Source organism: Dermacentor silvarum, chromosome 11 (genome assembly GCF_013339745.2).
Source record: "Dermacentor silvarum isolate Dsil-2018 chromosome 11, BIME_Dsil_1.4, whole genome shotgun sequence".
In the NCBI taxonomy this organism is placed as follows: Eukaryota; Metazoa; Arthropoda; class Arachnida; order Ixodida; family Ixodidae; genus Dermacentor; species Dermacentor silvarum.
This window is the reverse complement of record NC_051164.1, coordinates 91,042,286-91,056,734: the sequence shown is the minus strand read 5'-3', so window position 1 is coordinate 91,056,734 and position 14,449 is coordinate 91,042,286. Positions and strand designations below refer to the sequence as shown.

The following is a 14,449-nucleotide window of genomic DNA, read 5'->3' as shown; positions in this document are numbered from 1 at the left end:
CCTAAATACAAAAAAAAAAATGAATCCTAGTTGAAGGCTGTGGTCACGAGTACTGCATCGCATGGGAGAGAGAGTCAGTGATAGCATAGGAGCGAGAGGAAGGTTAACCAAAATCGTTAACCGCCGCAGTGTCCAGGCAGGCTTGGCTGCTCTTGAGTTGTCGTGGTGGTGTACGTAATAAGACGCAGATCAATATGGAGTAAGAATGGGACAGGAAAGAGCGCCTTTTCGGGCACAGAAAGTAGGACTCGCTGTAGGAGAAATGTGACTGATCATTACTTGCTGCTGCGCGACTGTGCAAGTTGTCCGGTGTAAGAGGACGGGAAACAGTGTGAAATATAAGAACAGGACTGGTCCTGTTACACCGGTGTTATCGCAGCGGTGTAATTAGGACGAGAAGCAATGTGAAGAGAGAACAGGACATGTCCTATTATACTGCGTCCCATTACACGAGATGTTTGAACCAACTAGCCCAGTAAGAAGTAGCGATATGTTATCAAACTGCCCGCGGCACAAGCCCGCTGTTATGCATGCTGTGGTCTCCGACATCCGGCATCGCGCGCTGTCCAACAGCGTGCGGCGTCCGATCTCTGAGGCCATGCTTATACAAGATAATTTTCTTACCGCTGGAAGTATGGTGGTTCAGACAGCATGGGAATGATGGTTAGTGCATGGAATGAACCTGCCTGTAATTCCTCCTTCCATGACTTCAAACGGCTTCGCGATTTCGCAAGTTGATGATTTTCACTAATGTGTTCCGTCATAATCGAAACAATTCACGATGGATATGTGTGTCCGCAGAAGCTTAAATTTTAGCCTCGCCTGTTTAGAAGAGTAGGATTTCTTCGAAATTTAGAAGGATAAAACGTAAAAATAACGCCACAAGAACCTTTGAAGCCACAGTCATAGGATTAGACACTGCGCGTCATTCCCATGGCAACTGAAGAATCGCCACGCCAGAGCTTGGTCTGGTAACTTTTGTGGGAAACTATATTCATATCATTCGCCCCTTACTCTGTGCGGAACTTAATTGCCATGGCCTTTAGACACATTTGAAGAATGCCATGTAGTTTGCCACACATTCAAAACACATTTGGAAATACTCAACTAAACCCAGCGGGAGAGAAAAAAGGGGGGAGACAAACATTTCAGTCGCCAGTACAGCACTGGTCTCGTCATAAGAAGACGTCAGGCATACGGCATAAGTCGCCGTGGCCACAACATCGACTGTATTTTGACAACGGGAGAACCAATCTCACCGCAGATATTACTGCATCATTACAACATAAACACCTGTCGTGACATCAGTATGTCCCAAAATACAACGAAAACGCCTGTCGTTAGGGGAAAAAAAATTCCCTTTTGTTTTTATACTCCGGTCATCTTGCTTCTTGGTTGATTGATTGATTGATTGATTGATTGATTGATTTGACTTCGGGAACATGTTTCTTCACGGCTTAACGCAGTAATCGACTCCATTCCGCAAGAAACGCAATTCCTTGGGTGTATACGAGTATACTACAGCAGCCCACAACGTTTATTTGACGACGGTTGGTTCTGACTCCGGGATCCGCTAGACAGGCGCTCCACTCCACTCATCCGATTAACGCGAAAAGTTAAAAGCGAATTCCCCAAGCTCCGTTCCCTTTCGAATCACTTGACAGTAAAGCAAGACTCCCCTCTCTCTCAAAAGGGCCCGATCACGAGCAGAGACCCCCGGGAGATTTAATTACGATAATAAAAGGGCAAAGTACACCGCCGACCTTTAGGTCTCGAACTGGTAGCTGGCGTGATAAGCCTCGATCGGCTGAGTTACTTGGCCTGTCGTAACCATCTCACGTTCCTTCTTGAAGCGAGGCTCATCACTGGAGGCATCGGCAGAGCGCGTACGTGATTTAAGTGGAAACAAGCGGCACTCTGTTTGCGCATATGCTAATTTCGTTCCTCTGGGACGCGGGGGTATAGGGCTAACAAGGGGATCCTAAAGTCGACTCGTTACCGCGCTCGTGGGAGCGCGTTTCGTCTTCGGGAAACGAAGTCGGCGCGTTCCTTACCGACGACCGTGGAAAACGGCTTCCTAACCTCCTGAAGTCAAAAAACGAATTATTTCGTTTCCTGTTGTTGCTGTTGTAGATGAACGGTTTACGAAACTGCCCTGCAAGTTCTCGATGAGTCACGTTTTTTTTTTTTTTTTCGCGAGCTTTCAAGCAGGTTACAGAATGGTAAGTTAGTGTGGAATGTTTTACTTGTTAGCAGGAGCTTTGTTTGTGCCTTACAACCTTCTTACGCCAACTTTTTTTTTTCGCACCGTTAGGATATATACTTACTGACGTTAAAGGGGCACTCAATAGAAATTATATGAACACTCCGCCGCATTTCTGCCGTCGCCGTGAGGTTCCTTATAAAGTCGAAAGGCGATAAAATCGTCGCCGCGCGCCGTATGCTGTACGTGCGAGTGAAAGCGTGCTAGAGTGAGCTGGCGATCGCGGCTCAATCTCGCGCATGCAAGGGAGGAAAGCGGGAAGGAAGTGCGCGGTCTTCAGTCGCGCGCAACGCTACGGGGAATGGTTGCCGGGCGGCCGCGCGCGCCCGCCTGGGCCGCTGTATCGTGAACGCCATGTGCGTCGGGTCACAGGCCACCGTGCGCTGTGTTTTCGCGGCTTAGTTCGTATTTAGTTAGTATGCCTATGTTTACAAGTTTATACGGCCGACAAAACTACCATCCGCCCAATAACTAGCTATCGAAGCGTCGATAGCTATGCTTCGCCTTTCGGGCGAAACTGCGACTTTTTGTACACAAGCATCATTGCCATCTACGCACGTCGCCGGTGGCGCATTTCCCCAGGCGCTCGTTTCTTACGTCGACACTCTTTTCGTGTGTAAATGTGTGTTGGATCTAAAAATAAATCTCGCGTCATGCTGTTGCCCTCGTGGGAAAGTCGTCGGTCCGTGTGTCGGCCAAACGCGCACACAGCGATTTAACCGGTGGTCGTGACGCCGGCCCAGTGTCGTCTGCCGACAGTCACGGGCTGGCCATTCGCAAAAAGCAAGCCCGGCCCGACCCAGCTGGCCGAGATCGGGCTGTCTACTTGCAAATTGCCATGGGCGTCGGCCCGATCTTCCGTCGAGATTTTTTTTTTTTTTTTTTTTTTTGCTCGGGACCACATGCAGCGCAGGAGAACTCCAGGAAGTGAATACAAACTCGTGGCTTCCACAGCAGTGCGAGTGAAAAAATTTCGACAAACAAATTGTTCAATAAACTTTTATTGCTGGTATTTGAAAAGACACCGCCAGCAAAATTAAGTCTTCCATTTCACAGTCCGCGACAGGAGAGGTCAATCTGATTCGGGATTAGCTAAAGGCACTTGGTGATGCCCCACAAGGAGGGATTTCTTGTCAGCAAGACGCCACAAAAATTGTTCAGCCACTTATGGAGAGCAAAGTGCTTAAAAACAGTGCACTAACGTGGCCCAACCCCCGGCCACAATGAGGGCTGTGGCCACCTCGTGGAAGCAAATATTAAAAAAAAAAAAACTGTAAGAGAATACAGGGTGCCATCAAATTATGTTGTTGAGCTGGCAGCAATCTCGGTGCACTGTAGCTGAACCGAAATTGGATTCTAAACAGCTCAAACACCTTGTGAGAAGTTCAGTTTTAATAGTATAAACACATATTAAACAAAACTAGATCAAACTCCGAGTAACATTCATCTCACAGATATGATGAGATGGTGCAACTGCAGAGCATGACACACAGTTCACAACAAAATCAAGCCACTGTTTCAGTACACTCACACAAGTACACCATAAAAACAATGAAAACCCTTCTCTCGAAGCAAACAAAAGGAATGTTGGCGTGCGGTCAGAAACAGCACTTCCAGAAGTGGCTGTTGCATCAAAAATAGGTTTGACCGAAAAATGATGTCCAATAATGTCCGAAAAGGCTTCTGTGAAAGAAAATACAAGTGCACCAAAATTCAGCATCCGGCATCAAAAAAATGCTCTAAAGACAATCAGGTATAAAAATAGAAAATATTTCGAAAAACAGGTCCAAAGCTTTAACGCTGTTACATATAAAATACATGTTCAAAGTACTTTGTCCGGTTATACAACGCACATAGAAAGAAAGGAATGTGTAAATATTGTTCAGCTTTGATCTTATTGTTGCACACACACAATGCTCAACGTGCGCAAAGAACTTGTACAAATTAATAGTTCCATGCAAATACAATAGTTTTCATACAGAAATAAAAGGCCCACATAGAAAATGATGCTCACCGTAGTTCTTGACGGCAGAAACTTTAATACTACCACTTTTTTCACCGCTTCAATCGCGCAATTGTACATGTTAGAAAATTCAGTGTCATCCAACAAATCAACCATAACATTATGCACCTACAAGGTGCACCAATGTGAAAGGAAACACCCAATCCAGTATTCAAGTAATGACTAAAGCAGGTGCGCAGGTTCGAACATTGCTATTGGACACTTGCTGAATAGCTCACATGCCGAAGGATATGCATCATGGTAACATTTTGATTTCAGAGTGAAGACTACAATAGACAGCCTTGAATCCAACTCAGGTGTTTCCCTTCCCGTCGGTACCTTGCACGAATGTCAAACCTGTCACACACAGTAGACATAAATGCAAATTCTGAAGTACTCTTTCACAATCAAAAATGTGTAACAACCACACACAACCTTGGTGTCTCATCAGAATGAGGCAAACCGCAGTGGCTTCAAAAATTTTATGCTTTGGCTACAAGATCCTGTGATGCTACTACAGCTGGCAATATTTGAAGGCACTTGTTTGTCACTAAATGCATTGGCATTTATGTGCTGTGAAAGACTACCTAAGGCACAGGGAAGGCTCTTATATTACAAGTGTCACTGCCACTTTCTATGTGATTTAATGCTTTCAATTGAAACCAACCAACGCCTTTCATTAGCAAACTTGCTCGCAAATTAGAAGAATCCCCTACATCACCTAGACTGGAAAAATCAGAAGGGGCTGTCTTGAAATTCCAGACGCACATCACAGTGATAATGAGCAATGGAAGGCTGATCAATGTGTTACTCAAGAAGTGCAGTGTTTGTCAGAAGTTTTATGGGATGCAGAATCTAAGAAAAAGTGAAATCTTTCCCGAGCACGAGCATGCAGCCTGGCCTTTAGATTTGTTACATGCATTAATGTAAACTTCCAAAAACTGGGCTGAAATTGCATTTTCGTGTATCCTGCATCCCGCAAGCTTTTTACACCAACTGTACATCAACCACTTCTGAAATGTTCAAGCTTTGGCTTCGTAGATACCAAATATGAGCAACCTTTACACAGAACAGCCTTAAAGTTGTTCTGTGCTGGACATGCTATTTCAGCATGTCCAGCAGGCATCCTAAATAAAGTGCCTGTCGTGGAAATGTGAACGACATTTTATTATAGCACCTCTACAGCTTCAAAAGACAAAATGCTAAAGTTAACTTTGTTGTTGTAGTTGCAGCCCAGCCTCCATAGTGAGTACGCAAGTTCACCAGGAATAGCTTTCTACAGTCAACACACAAATGCATGCAGCAATGTGCAAAATGTAACCATCTGATCGGAACTTCATTCTAAGGTGAATTTTCATCCACACGTTGTTCACCGAGTCAACATCTTTTACATGCTGAAGCACATGTTCAATACTTGCGTAAATCAAGCCGTTTACATTATGAACAACTCGGTAATGGAAATCAGTTTCGTTATCTATCCACGTCTAGTCTATAACATATACGTAACGTCTGGAATGTGGTAACATGTGCAACACGCAATGAAACGAATGCACCAATAACATTCTTCATCTCCTACAAACGATGTGCCTTCTAAATACAATGATTACCTCAACAACTTAGGATTTTAGCAAAAATTTTAAGAGCCCATGCAACAAGGATTTCATGAGACCACAATAAGTTTGCCAAAAGTCCAAGGGAATGCCCATGCCAAGCACAGCCCTCAATTTCAAGTCAAAGGCAGCATCACAGAACGGAGGATATGAAGGAAAATTAATTGTTCTGTGAAGAAGCACCACATCACATTTGACACAGAAAAGTCACTTGCAAAAGCCACTTCACACAGAAAAAGTGATCAGTGGGAAAATATTGACTTTACCGGTGACATATACCAGTATTCTGCAACTAATTACAATATGGTTAATTAGCTGAACAGAGAGTTTTCAATACAGTCCTCCCGACTCGGACAACTGCTGTTCAACCAGAAACAATAGCTTTACAACATTGTTATCAGAAATAATTCTTGCCAAGTTCCTGAGTAGCCACATGGTGTAACAAAGCGAAATCCATTGCCAATATGAACAGTTATCCCGTCACACATGCAGAGAAAGCGTTAATTTTTTTATTGACAGCACCTATATCAGCAACATGTCAATGCTGCCAAATTCCAAAGTTCTTCTCTCCCATTTGGATGCCACATTCCTTTGTCAACAGCACCGAAATCATCATTATGAAAAGAAAAATTCAATCGGCGCCTCATACAAGTACGGCAGATAACAGTGAATCCAGAGTTGCGCGATTTCTTGCACATTCGCCCAGGCACACAACCCTCCCAGCTCCTAGATAAAAATGAGAAAAAAAAAACATCTATTACACTCGCACACAAAAAGTGTGCTGGGACCAGCCACACCCAACTAATGGCGTCGTTCGACGGAAGGCACAACCGGCTCACATCTGCTCGATGAGCTCATACTTTTTCTTCAGGTCCATCTGGATCTTTTTGGGGTCGTGCTTTTTGCGCTGCGCCAGCAGCTGCCGCATTTCGGAGGCGCTCATGTTGAGCATGTTGAGAGAGCCGTTGCTCGTGGCATTGGCTGGTTCTGATGGTGCAGGCTCTGTCGGTGGTGCGACCTTGGCTTCAGGGCTTGAGTCTATTTGATTCGTTCCGGTGACGAGGCTCTCTGTCAGCTTGTCACCAGCACCATTTGCCTCCTCTCTTGCAGACACCTGGAAAGAGGGCACATCATTATGTGATAAGCTATATTATCCCCCACAGAAGCCAATGATAAAAATGGCTATACCAACTTTCTCAATGCTAGGAATAGATGTAAGTTATCTGGCAGCTTTCTGAACTCTAGCCTGATGCCAGGAGCTGTCCAAGTGGTGACCATAAGATTTGAACAAGAGTTCTTCAAAGTCGAAATCACACTTTTTCACTAATTCACTTGGCCACTCTTGACACAGATACTGGGTCTTTCTACGACTTTTACAAGTGAAGATTTGTTTGAAAAAAGAAATGAACTGATTGCATTTTCATCTTGCCATGTGAAAAGGTTGCAAGAACTGAAATTTGGGCAAGTTTGTAAGAATTAAGTAAGCACTTTAAGTCAAGTATGAAAAGGTTGGGTTTAGGCAAGAAATAAGAGTAGACTGTGTAGCAGTTACATTAAGTTAGAAAAAGGGAGGCAAACATGCTGACATTGAGCACCATTTCAAAAGCACCTCTCAAAGCATGAAGGGAGACCAAAGAAAAGAATGAGCTAGAACCACAAGGAATGGTTCTCCTGATTTTCACTAGCTATTACTGTCCCTGATTCACTGCTTTTCTTTCGCCTTCTGCAATATGCATCTTCACCACAATTGTGGCTTCTCTGTGCACTGTGTGACTGGGCCTGTCATCTATTCACGGGTTTTAAAACTGTCAGAGTTTCTTATGACCTATGATTAAGGGAGGGAAGTGACATTGAGGTGGTGATTAATGATGATGATGATGATGATGATTAAATGTTTATGTGCTGGCGGGTTCTCATCAATAATCATTATTCCTTTATTGTCCCTCCAAAGCCAAAGAACGGTATCAACTGGGAAGCAGGACTTCACGAGTTTGTCACCACCTGTACGCTAGCGCTGCGCACACAAATTTGTCATGATAACCTAGCAAAGGTGATCATGACTACATACCTAACAATATTTGTTGGGTATGGTCAAGTGTTCAGAAATAGTATATACATCTGTTTCCTCAAGTTCTAGTGGAGACACATGTAAAGTAAACATTATAATCAAGTATAGCATGCAGAGGATTGTAACCAACAATAAACTGCGTGCAGTTGAACCTCGTCATAATGAATACTGCAAGTTTCAAGAGATATCTTGACATAGCCAAAATACTGTATATAAAATCATGTAAATTGACAAATAGCCTGGACTTGACTGGACGCTTACTTGAACCAAAGCAACCATTGATTGAGGCATGAAAAAAAGCAGCAGCATTGCCTTTTTCTGTTGTAGGTGTGTATACATAGCATGCCTGCTCAATAGTCTCAAGGAACTTCATGAACCTAAGTACACTGCCTTCGATTGTGGACATCACCAGAAGTTGGCGATATGCACAGGCTGCTTATGTGCCACCTCCGCAGCAATTTTCATATGGGTCAGTATGACTGCAATGGTCCCTTTCACACTGCCATCGCCAACAGTTTCAGCCATGTCACCCACGAAACGTGAGAACATGTTTTATTAAGCTTGAAGACTATCAAGACACTCGAAACCAGCAGAAAGTAGTTTGGCAGCACGGATGCCAAACCGTGCTGTCAACGGCTCAACTGTCACAAACATCACCCACTTCCAATGTGTGGCAGAGAAGCCTGCTGCATGTGTCCATAGCAAATGTAGTCAGGTGCAAGAAAAATTTTATAATTGTTATAACAGTCACCGTCAAAACAATACCTTGGTTATACCCGGTTATTCATTATAAGAAGTTATACAGCCACTGATTCGACATATACATGTTTTCTGTAGTAAGGTTCGACTATATGTGCAGGCGGCAAAATTAGTATACCAGGTGCACGAGGTATTTGAGAACACAATGTTGGCTTCAAGCAGAGAATAATATCTCCAGCAAAAATAGACATATTTTCACCAAACTATGGGAAGTACTTCTCTTACGGTTTATTTCCACAATTACTGAATGAATCCGCCATCCGCAGCAATAACCGATTCAACTTCGGCTTCGGAAACGGCTGCATGCACCGATCAAGTGGTCCTTGGAGATGTTGTCAGTGTTACGGTTGACGTACGACAGCCCGTTTAAAAGGATTAACCAGAGGTCTCCCCATCGGCTTGGTTGTCGCGGGCGGGACGCAGTAGTTGCTGATCCCGTTGTGTGCAGGTGCGGGGAGGAGATTAAGCCCGCCTTCCACGAAACGTTCTTCCGGAGCATCTGGAACGCAGTAGTTGCTGATCCCGTTGTGTGCAGGTGCGGGGAGGCGAGTAAGCCCGCCTTCTACGAAACATTCTTCCGGAGCGTTGGGACGTCGTAGTTGCTGATCCTTTTGTGTGCATGTGCGTGGGAGGCGAATAGGCCCGCCTTCCACGAATAACGTCTTCAGGAGCTTCGGGTTGCCACCAGTGGGGACAAGCCAGGGAAACGTCACCTAGGCGAGAGGGAGATGCTGCCGCACCCCCCCAACTGGACTTGCCTGTCACGTGACTGGAGCGAAACCCCGCCTCATTGTTAGAGGGCCCATTTAAGCGGCCCCGCCATGTACATTCATTCATTCATTCTCTTCTTTGCAATCCTTCAACATGAAATAAACCGTGCAAGTTTCGCACTTAAAATTGTCTCGCCCTGCCTGGTCGCCATGATCTACCGGACGCCTACAGCCTGCCGGCAGCGCTACGCTACCTAGAAGTGATGCCGGTCGAGGTTGTAGTAACCGGCGCCCCAACAACTGGCGGATCGTGGTAGGATGGAACCGGACATCAACGCGAGTCTCAACATGAGCCAGCCACTCCTGGGTGACACAGGCGGTGTGGGTGGGAGCCAAATCTTGCTGAAAGACATAAGGTATTCCTTTCAAAACAGTCTCTATCCAGGTCTTTACAATGGTGGCAAGCACCTCCACGTACGCGGCAGCATTAACGCGGAGTCCTTCTGCAAAAAAGTGCGGCGGCATGACATCGCCCTCGTTGCTGACGACGGCTAACACCATCACAGACGATAGAAATTTTGTGTGCATCACTGTAGGCACCTCATAAGCGCTTGTGCAAAGCCACGTGTTGTTACGGTGGTTAACTTTTTGGTCTTGGTAAAAAAACAGCATTCCAGGCTCCTCGGGTCTCTTCAGCTTGCTTAGCAAGCACTTTGACCAGAGCAGACGATTCTCCCGAGTTTTATCGGACATGAATTGCCCCCTCCTCATGATGTAGGAATGGTACCTCAAGTCCTCATGCACAGTGAGCCTGACATTCGACTCTGCGACTTGGAGCTCCTTTGCAATGGCTCACATTGACTTCCCTGGGTCATAACTCGCGATGATTTGCAGCCGCTGGAGAAAATCAGGGGCTCTAACGACGTTTCACTGCTGATTGTGCTTCTCCCTTTTCGCCACAGATGCCACGTCACCACCAGAACACATCAGTTCTGTCCGCACCTTGTAACGAAAGGCTTCGCTACGTTCTGAAAGGTGGCGATTTCCAAGTCGCTGTGGTGTGCGGTCAGGGCGACGAGGACTGCATGGCATTTGATTTTCTGCGTCAACCTGTATGCTTCCATCTTTGAACAAATTGCACAGTATGAATAATAAGGGGTCAACCAACAAGAAGCCACACGCCTAGATAGATATGATGAGCCTGCTGGCGTCTATGGCGATAAAGAATAGTGTTCTCAAATACCTCGTGCACCCGGTATAGCATTTAAACACGGTATGCGAATTATTGCAACCAGGGCTACCTCATGAGGCACAATGCGTGCAATTTCCATAGTATTCTGTGTCGTGACAGGCAATTGTATATGCTGCTATGTTGAACACTGCTGTGCAAGATCAAATAAGTATGTACTACTGCATGTGAAATTTATGCCTGCAGCTCACAGTATTGTTCTAAGCACCCACTAGAAAAGCTCACTCGTCAACAGCACACAGCTGAAACTGCATGGTTTACGATTCCCGGTGCCATATACTGCATAACTTTACATTCCCACTGAGAAGGTCAATGAATCAAAAGCCAGGAGGCAATGAATGAAAGAATGTCCACATGCATCTTTTTTTTTTCGTCTGCTACCATCAAAATGTGCATTTTGTGCTCTACTGGTGTCAATGTCAGAAGCATCATTGATGCCTCTTGTGCATGTACTGCAGTGCCACTGTTATGATCTCTGGTTGGCAGTATCTACAAACCTTGATAATTGACCAAATCATCTGCACTCTACTAAATGTGCATTTTGTGCTCTACTGGTGTCAATGTCAGAAGCATCATTGATGCCTCTTGTGCATGTACTGCAGTGCCACTGTTATGATCTCTGGTTGGCAGTATCTGCAAACCTTGATAATTGACCAAATCATCTGCACTCTACTGGACACTTGTGTCTTCCTCGACCTTGCCAGTATTAGTGGGGGGATGTTGAAGAAGAATGGTTAAAGTGCTAGTTTATTATTGGACATCAAACTTTTAGAAATGCTAAATGAACTGTAAAGCCATATAGTATTGACTAAGAATCAGTGCTGTACACATTCCTCTAAAACAGGAACGAAAACTCGTTCCTAGTTCCTTCCCAATGTTAAAACGAGTTCCCGTTACAAGTTCCTTTAATGCAAAAAGAATGTGTTCCAGTTGCACTTCGAACATTGGAATGTGTCGTTACATTAACGTTGCATTTTTTAAAGCTAAAATATGGTGTCGGATAATCCAGAGGCGGAATAAAGTGAGCAATTTAAAACTCACATCGAACTACGTATATTATACAAATTTTAACATCGCCGGCAACAGATTATTTGGACATAAAAAGAATCCCAAGAAATGCTCCAAGACAAATTTTTTCACGAAACACTGGACATACTGCAGACATGTCTAACTGCAACTTTGATGCTTGTCTATTTACAAGTGCAACACATATGGCACTTTCCACTTCGGTCTTGCAATTGCATAGTCGGGACACTGCGTTTCAGATGTGCAAATAGAAAGTTACTCACATGCACCAATATAATTAAATTTCTTGTACAAGAAACCGCATCGAAAGGAAATACATAGACTGTTTAATGAATGCTCGATAAGGTCATGGTGAAGGTGAGTCACGTGAGGAATGGACATTTTCCATCCTGCCGCGAAGTTCCCTCGAGTGGCGCTGCGATCCTGACATCAACGTTCTTCTGCGGCGGACCGGCATGCCGGCATGGAGGAAAGAAACTACAGGAGGGAGCGTCACGTGACAATCTTGAAGCCTAGTCATAAAAAAGTATAACTGAGAAGTCACGTAAAAAAAAGTCACAGGCCTGCAGCGGCACAAGCAGCACAGTCACAGCGTAAGCTGGTTGAGCGGCGCAAGAGTAGCTCCAATTTCGGCACCATGCACAACAAGGTCTTCGCGGCAAAGTGTCTCCGCCTCGATTTTGACGAGAATGATCTGAACTGTCCGCCCGGCGCCGACGGCGAGCTGCGGCTTGTAATGCTCTCTGCACAGCAGTCTGCTGAGCTGTCTGCCGATGATGCCTAGTTGTAGCCGCGCACATAGCTGTACGATTCACTTCTTCAGCAGCGGTTCGTACCTTGCGAGGAGACATCATAACGTGTACCGAAGGGGTACCTACAATATGTGGCGCACATCTGACATCGGGATAGCGTTGATTGCGTGCCTCGTCTGAATCGAATCTCGTCGCACGCGGCGGTTGCAGGCACGTTAACTAGATGGTGCCACCATACTGGCGGAGGCTCGGGTCGTCTACGCCTGTGCGCCGGCCTATAGGGCGCGTATAAAGGGAATTTTTCTTCCGCCTGATAGCAAGCGCTTGCATGGCTCAATAATAAAGTATCCGACTCCCACGCAGCGGGCCTGGGTTCGATCCCGGCAGAGAGCGGGTTCTTTTTTTCGCATTTCTGGCGATAGCGGTTGCGGGGCGGCGGCGGCATCATCGCGACCTAGAAACTGCTATTGGAATGAACCCATAACAGCTTACGCTGTAAAATGCACAAAAATCACGTGAGAGGTAAGCGGTAGTTCTTTGCGCCTCACACGGTCGCCCATCTTCCCTGCTTGATGTGCTGCATACGTGCGTGCGACTGTTCAATGCTGTGGAACGTTTACAGAAGAAACGCCATTCCCCCTGCCGTTCCTTCGCAAATCTAATGAGTTACCGTTACAGTTCCACTGACCCTTAACGGAACGGTGGTGTTTCTCTGTTCCTCCCAAAAGGAACAAGTTCCAGGAACGCCATTTCGTACAACACTGGTAAGAATGTGAGATCTGAAATTCACTACATAGCCCGTTAAACTTTTAGCAGGTAATTGTACCTTGGCTTCAGTAGCAAGGACACCTGGGGCCAGGTTTCATAGTGATCGTTGTCGTTACCCATTCTTTACACTTTCGTTCATTGAATTGCATGCTACCGCACTGCTGCTGTCACAAGTATCATGTCACAAGTATCATGTCACAAGTATCATGAAAAAAAATCATGAAGTATGGCTCCCATACAAGCATAATACAAGTATCAACGGATATAGTAGGTGGGTAGCAAAATGCTGTGTTATCCTCTACGCCACCTCCGGTTCCAGGTCTTGGTTGCTGCTGCTCCACGATTCCTGCTGTTCTGTGTAATTGTGGAGGAATGATGTAGGTTTATGATAGACTTGAATTCTTTCGTAAATGAAAAAAATTGTTTTACTTTGCAAGGAATTACATGCCCAAGCATAAATGAGCAGTCACCGTCAACAAGCGACGCAGAGTTGTACTGAGCGTAGCAGACAGAGTATGTGATGATCACTTTGCCAAAGGCAAGTGAACACATAGACAAGTGTTTTGACATATAACTTTGTTCTCATGTATTGTTCTCGTGGTGGACGAGTGACTGACCAGCCTAAACTGTTTACCATACTAGGATCATATTCCTCTCCTGCGAGGGCCAATCTGGCTTGCAGTATTGTGAAATAAATAAAATAAATAAATCACTTACACATATTAGCATACGGTACCAAATGTCAACAAACAGATGTTAAAATATAATGAGAAGGGCTTCTGGCAGAATCACAAGAACTCTGCTCAGGCAAAGGCAACCAATTCAGTACACTTGTCATGCATCTCGCATTGCGTATCTTACTGACAAAAAAGAAAGAATGCTGAGCTAAAAAGGAGAGTTTGTACAAATCAATCGCTCAGCTACTGAGGTGGCTGTGGGGACACGAAGCGATGTTGCTTTCTGCTGCATAAGTGGCTTGACATTGGTTAAGGTACTGCCTCATGGTGAATCTACTGTACTAAGCAGTGTAAGCGGGAAGTGCTGATACATTTTACGTTGAACATGCAAGCAAGGCATGTGTTGTGTGTGCAGGGTTTTGCAGAGGTCCAACATCAAGTTCAAGTGTGGCAGGTGAAGGAACACTCAAGTAAAGTCCCAATTAAAAAACATAAGAAAAAAAGGAACTACCAGACTTCTTCAGAATTATTGCTGCCATGCCATTTACCAGTACTCATGCAGAAT

The 14,449-nt window shown here is 45.1% G+C and overlaps 1 protein-coding gene across 1 annotated transcript in view; it reads right to left on the bottom strand.

The window, feature by feature from the left end:
• Window positions 1-3,248: 3,248 nt before the first annotated feature.
• Window positions 3,249-14,449, bottom strand: part of LOC119433231 (Na(+)/H(+) exchange regulatory cofactor NHE-RF1) — a 64,381-nt gene continuing 53,180 nt past the window's right edge. Inside the window, exon 5 of the mRNA XM_037700382.2 lies at window positions 3,249-6,989. Within this exon, the coding sequence (XP_037556310.1) occupies window positions 6,711-6,989 (279 nt within the window). The 3' untranslated portion in view covers window positions 3,249-6,710. The remainder of the gene's footprint in view (window positions 6,990-14,449) is intronic.